The sequence below is a fragment of the Camellia sinensis genome, chromosome 7, assembly GCF_055761805.1.
Source record: "Camellia sinensis isolate YWXY chromosome 7, ASM5576180v1, whole genome shotgun sequence".
Classification (NCBI taxonomy): Eukaryota; Viridiplantae; Streptophyta; class Magnoliopsida; order Ericales; family Theaceae; genus Camellia; species Camellia sinensis.
Window position 1 is genome coordinate 76,043,121 of NC_138967.1, and position 6,636 is coordinate 76,049,756.

At 34.5% G+C, this 6,636-nt stretch overlaps 1 protein-coding gene across 2 annotated transcripts; it reads left to right on the forward strand.

The window, feature by feature from the left end:
- The first annotated feature begins 735 nt into the window (after positions 1–735).
- LOC114309443 (inositol diphosphatase DSP2) lies at positions 736–4,958 on the forward strand. Of its 2 annotated transcripts, XM_082878261.1 has the most exons (7): positions 736–1,144; positions 1,285–1,378; positions 2,177–2,235; positions 3,429–3,910; positions 4,054–4,107; positions 4,472–4,551; positions 4,655–4,958. In XM_082878261.1, the coding sequence occupies exons 1-4, from the start codon at positions 888–890 to the stop codon at positions 3,451–3,453; spliced, it is 435 nt and encodes a 144-aa protein (XP_082734387.1). In that variant the 5' UTR covers positions 736–887; the 3' UTR covers positions 3,454–3,910; positions 4,054–4,107; positions 4,472–4,551; positions 4,655–4,958. The 2 variants fall into 2 exon arrangements, with proteins under 2 accessions (XP_082734387.1, XP_082734386.1); XM_082878260.1 differs by having other exon boundaries at positions 3,429–4,107.
- Positions 4,959–6,636: the final 1,678 nt, after the last annotated feature.

The following is a 6,636-nucleotide window of genomic DNA, read 5'->3' on the forward strand; positions in this document are numbered from 1 at the left end:
TCTCTCTCTCATCACTCTTCTCTTTCTGTCCATCTCTCTTTTTCTCTCTGTTTCTGTCTCTCTTCTTTTTCTCACTCTGACTCATCACTCTTCTCTATCTGTCTGTCTATCTCTCTCTTTTTCTCTATGTCTCTCGTCTATCTCTCTTCTCTCTATCTCTTTCATATATCTTCTCTCTCTGTCTCTCTTCTCTCTCTCTTATTTTTTTCTCTCTCACTCTCTTGCTCATCTCTTTCTGTCTCTCTCTCTCTCTCTTATTTATCTATTTTTGCTCTTTTTTTTCTCCCTCTCTCTGTCTCTCTCTTTGTCTATATCTTTTCACCCATTTTTTCATCTTCTTCTCTCTCTTTTCTTGCTCTCTCTTATTCATCACTCTTCTCTCTCTCTCTCTGTCTATTTGACTCTCTCTCTCTCTGTGTCTCTCATTCATTTATCTCTTCTCTCATCTATCTTCTCTCTTTTTCATTGACCACAAAAATTAACTTTATTTTAATGGAAAATATTATTCCTATTTTTACCAAATAAAAAAATAATAATTATTTTTTATTCATTAAAATAAATATAAAATAAATATAAAACAAATAAATTTTTAACTTTATCAAATGAAAAAAAAAATTTATCAACTATAAAAATTATTTTAATAATTTTTTATTTTAATAAAAAATTCATTAACTATAACATATTTGTGGGTGTGTGGGTGTGTGTAGGGTTTTGTTTGAGAACACACAACACAAACACAAACACAACCCAAACACAACAGAGCCGTCCCTCTCCTCCTGCTCGCTCTCTCTCTCTCTCTCTCCATCTAGGGTTTCGCCTTACTGCCGCTGCTGCCTCCCTCACTTTCTCTCTCTCTCTCTCTACTCTACTCTTTAATTCAATCAGTTATGACCGTTGAGGAAGTCCTCCAAGGCGGCGGCGATATGTGCAAAACCATCGAAGTCGCCGTCGTAGAACCACCACAACTCAACCCTCTCACGAAGCTCTCGCCGCCGAGCCTCGACGACTTCGACCCCACCGACGACGACGGGTTTTATATTCCTCCTCTGAACTTCGCGATGGTCGACAATGGCATTTTCAGGTCCGGTTTCCCCGACACCGCCAACTTCCCCTTCCTCCAATCCCTAGGCCTCCGTTCCATCATGTAAGTAAAAAAAAAAAAAAAAAATTCAACCTCATTGATTATATGGCAGTGATGTGTTGGAAAATTATTTCAATTCAGTGAATGATTTGAATTTGCTGATTATATACAGATTTGATGATTATAGGGCTTTGGTTTTGCAGATGCCTTTGTCCAGAACCGTACCCGGAGGCAAATGCCGAGTTTGTCAAGTCAAATGGGATTCAATTATTTCAATTCGGGATCGAAGGTTGCAAGGTAAAAAGCTAATAGTATAGATACTATAGATACTATAGATACTATAGTATAGATTATCAATTTTATTTTTTTATTTTTTTTTTTGATTTGGTATGGTAATTTGAGTGTGACATGGAATGCTTGTTCTTTGTGATGTGGAGGAACAGGGGATTGTAATAATGCAGTTCATTATGTGAAGTGGATTGAGTTCACTGTTTAAGACTGAACAACCATGTGAAATCTTTGAATTTTAGGTATATGAGTTTATTGCTGAAATGAGATGACAATGTTTGGACTATGAGATGACAATGTTTGGACTATGAGATGACAATGTTTGGACAATGTTTGGACAATGTTTGAATTTTAGGTATATGAGTTTATTGCTGTATGTGTGTGTGTGTGTAAGATAAAGTTCATGGCATTGAAAACAAAATAACAGAATAAATTTTTTTGGGAACTCACCTGAAATAACTTCAGTTAATGGCCTTTCTGGGGGAAAAAATGGGGAAGAAAACAATTAGAGAATGGTCACAAAGATTACTATTGGATTCTCTACGATCCGATGTCTGCTGAATATGACTATATATAGTGGTAACCCAGTCATAATGTGAATGATTTCAATTCTGGATTTCATATTGAGACTTAAAGTTGTCTTGGAGGCAAAAAGTGTGTATTTGTCTGCATATGTTCTATCACTAGGCTACAAAATAGACTCATCTTCTGCACAATTATTTTCAGCTTGACCGTTTTCTCCTTTTTTAGGATTTTGTGTGGCTAATATGTGTTATTTCACTCTGGTATTTGCTGCGATATCAACAGGTAAATATTGGGACAAGGTTGTTGACAAGAATGCACCAAATGAAGAAGTTTGGTTACGGGTAACTTACTTTTTAGTTGATTTATCATACTGGACTGCATGAATCCTTTCCAGTGCATTGTCGAGTCAAATGAGAGCTTGATAAGAAGTAAAGGGAACAGTGACACTCCTGCTTGGTTTGTAAACATATATGCATCTGACATTGGGAACAAGTGATTTGGGATAGATAAAGAGTTGAAACCCACAATTCTTAAGTCATGGCTGCACTATGATTGTATGCATGTCTAGAGAGCTAAGCATTTTGTACAAAGGTAGAAATATGGTAGCGTGATTTTGGTTGACTGACTTTGGGATAATAATAGGTATTATCATTCAAAAGTCTAAATAGGCATTCCATCTCGTGTCTTTTCCTAGGTAGTCTACCTCTTTCCCTTTTTAAGCTGTCATAATGTGAGATTATAAGCAGTTTGAAGCCTAAGCTTACTTTGTTCCCACTTGTAGTATATTTTTATCTCCTTCTCGTTCTCTGTTATCTATGACATATTTGTGGTAAGAAACCTTATCTCTGAGGTCATGTCAAGGAAACAAATATTTCCCGCTAGTTTGGCACTGGGAATTCTCAATTTTTTTGGTGGGTGGATGGATGTTGGAAATCCTTACTGTGGGGGATTGGTGTTGGGAAACATCAGTTCAAGACTGGTGATAATGCCCTGCTCACCACATTATTAATCCTTGTGCATCGATGTAGATTATGTGTCAACTTTTTCTTGCTTGGATGTGGAAGATTATGCCAGTGTATGTGGAATTATTTCTATTTTAATCGAGTGATAAACAGCAGGCCCATAATTTTTAAATTTCATGTTTCAATTAATCTTATTTACAGTCAATATAATACTAAATTTGACCAAAATAACTCACTGACCAACTTGTTTTTAATGCAATTTTAGACTATCTTGCCATGGATAGCCGTGCAATTGATCTAACTGAATGTGAATTGACTTAATAAGTCTGTTTATATTCACATATTTGCACACATCCACATATTTTTGTAGATAAAGACATAAAGCAAGAGTGCTTAGGCAAACTGAAATTCCAAAGTATTGCAGTGTAGGTATTCGACCCCAAAGTGAGAGCTGGGTAGAATTTCAATCTCAAAGCTGCTTATCAGAGACCTGTTCTAGATGAACCATAAATTTCTTATGTCCTTTTTTGAAATCAGATTTGCTTTATGTCATCTTTTTCTTATTTCTGCAGATTGAGGAAATGTGCAGAAGAATGAGAGCATCTGCTGTTCCTATTATGTCTGATTCTGAAGGTTATTATGTTTACTTGTTCCTTAATATATTTACTCCCTTAATTTTGCAATTCTATAGCTTTAACTAGTTTTTATCATTATTTTTTTAGGCTTCACCTTGCTAATTCAATTGGTACTTATGTTGGATGTATTGGTTATGACTTAGTGACTAATTCCGAATGCTCTATGTTCCACAAGGATGACATGAATGTTAGTTTGCACCTCAATTATATAAAAAATTCTCTTTAGTCTTGGCGATGTAATTCCAGCAGACCAAGAAAGTCAATAAGCTATCGACGTAAAGAGATAGCTTATTCATCATTCAATTTTCACGGATGGTGACAAGTCTTCGTGGAAGCTAGATTCTTCCTCAAACATTGATTCCACTGTTTATCCTCTTTTTACTCTTTTCAAATTGTTGAAAACTAAACCATTTCAGAAGGTACTTTATTTGTCTCTTTGAGCTCCTTTGAAATCCAACATCTGATGAGCACTTGAAATTTATGATTATGTTTATTTTCTGTAACATTCATAATGGTTGCCAATCAAAAACATTTATATTGCTTCTATCACTGCTTCAATCAGGTTGAATTCACCCCAGAGGAACTTGATTCTCGGAACAGGTCACTAAATCTACAAGTATGTGTTGTTATTTCCTCATCCATTTCTCTTATTATTTATGTCCTCACCATATCTCAAATCCTATTATACCTGTCAGAAGAGATGAAAGATTTTAACCACCCTCAGCAGAAATATACAGTACCTATATATTACCAATACCAAAACACACACTCCTTAGCAGGTTTTATATAATCGTTGCTCATGCATGAATTTACAACATATAGCATATATTTGATGAGATCACATTGTTAGTTTAGTGCCTTGGAGCTGAATGATACATGAAACTAAGTATACCTTAATCTATAATTGAATGATAATAATTGATGATGATGTGATAGTGAAATATTGGTGTTAACTTTGGTTTGTTCTTTGTGATGTTCAGGAGATAGTGATGTCACAGAAAAACCAGTAGACCTGATTAAAGTTTACTCTGAGAGATATGCAGTTGTTCCTGATGACAACGTAAGTGTTCTTTTCACAGTTTTCATTGTCTTCATTACTGGTGTTTAAATAGTTGGTTTCTCCAAAAGATTATAATTTGCAACTGTTATCTATTTATTTGTAGGTCAAAAGGATAAATTTTGCCGAGGGGAAGATCTGATTCTAGAAGTAGGAATTTGCAGCTTGATTTTTGAAATAGGCTCAAAATTGAGATCTTGTTGGAAATTTTTTATTTTTTTATTTTTTGTAAGAGCATTTAAATATCCAATGTGTTGATTGGTGAATTTTAGATTTTATTTTATTATTTTATTTTTTTTAGGATTTGGGTGAATTTTATAATTTAAATATGCTTTTATGAACGTGTACAGTTTAATTATTCTTTGTAAAATATTGAATTTGATGGTTTGATCAATTTTTATTTTTATTTTCTGTTATGATGTTTTTGTGAATGGAATGTAAATAATCAGCTCTTAGAGAGTGAGAGACGGCACCACCGTCGGAAAAAATAGAAATTTTTAATATTTTTATTAATTTTGTTATAGGTTTTACTTTTTGCGACGACATTATACTGTCGCAAAAAATAGAAATTTTATTATTTAAAATAAAAATTTTATTATTTTTTAATATTTTTTGCGACGGCATTACACTGTCGCAAAAAATAGAAAATTTTATATTTTTTTTACTTTTTGCGACGGCACCACACCGTCGCAAAAACAGTGTTTTTTTTAAGAAAAAGACTATTAGCGACGGTATTTTTTGCCGTCTCAAATAACATTTTTAGCGACGGTAAAATAAGGCCGTCGCAAAAAAGTCAAGAAATTTCAAACGTTATTAGCGACTGCACGGTGCCGTCGCAAAAGGTAAAAAATGCCGTCGCAAAACATTAGCGACGGCACTTACCGTCGCAAAAACTCTTTTGCAACCCCTGCAGTTGCGACCCCTCTCTTGCCGTCGCAAAAAGTCATTTTGCCGTCGCAAAAAGTATTAGCGACGGCATTAGGAGTATTAGCGACGGTATTTTACCGTCGCAAAAAGTCAATTTTTTTGTAGTGACACGGGTATAACAACCCTTTACAGATGGAGAAAAATACTTAAAGCATTTTGTACAATAAATTCCTAAAGAGTTGAATTTAAACAATTAAAACTCATATAGAAGATATGAAAGTTATCACAAAATTCTTGTATTTTATGTTCTCTTTTGGAGAGTATCCTTTCTCTCACTTGTAGGTGAGTGTAGATGATTCATAGCCCCTCATCTTCATTTGACTACTGGAGGTAGGTAGGGGTAGACAAATGTCGGGCCGGGCCCGTACTACGTAATAATGAAATTTGTGTCTATCTAAGCCCCGGCCCGACCTTAACATCGGAGCTCTATATCTATCCAAGCCCCAAGTCTGATTTAAAAAATAATTATAAATCTCAAACTCACCCATAAAGCTATATGTTAAAAATAAATTAAAACAATCCGTAATTAAATATAATCACACATTATATTTCTTAAATAAATATATTGACGTCATTCTAAATTGAAAGATTTTGTGTGTAAATTTAAAGATTTCTTAAATAAATTCAATCACGCATCACCACAAATGTGAGTTTCAATAAAATTAACAAAGACAAAGTCTAGATCCTAACAAAAAATATATATTGTAATGTATTATAAATAAATAATTAATTGATTAATTTAATAGCAGGCTAGGCCGGGTCAGACATGGGTTGGTAGTATAAATCTCAAATCCAACTCATTAATATTTTAGGTTAAAAATGTTAGCTCAGCCCGGCTCTATGGGCTAAAACAACCTTCCCAAGCACTAAAAAAATAGGATTGGGCTGTGCGGGCTGAACGGGTTAACAAGCCGATGTCCACCCCTAGAGTAGGTAGGAGAACATTTAATGCGAATATAGCTGTTTATAGTTGTTGGAATATGTTAGAACACACTTAGAATTTTGAATTTCTGAATCAGGGTGTCAACCCTTTATTTTTTGCTGTCGACCCTTGCTTGTCTTTTGTTTTTCACGTAAGCCTTCTGTCTAATGGTGTCATAGTACCGGAAAATCAGAGGACCGAGTCGGATATGGGCCGATATATCGGTGAGACTGAAATTC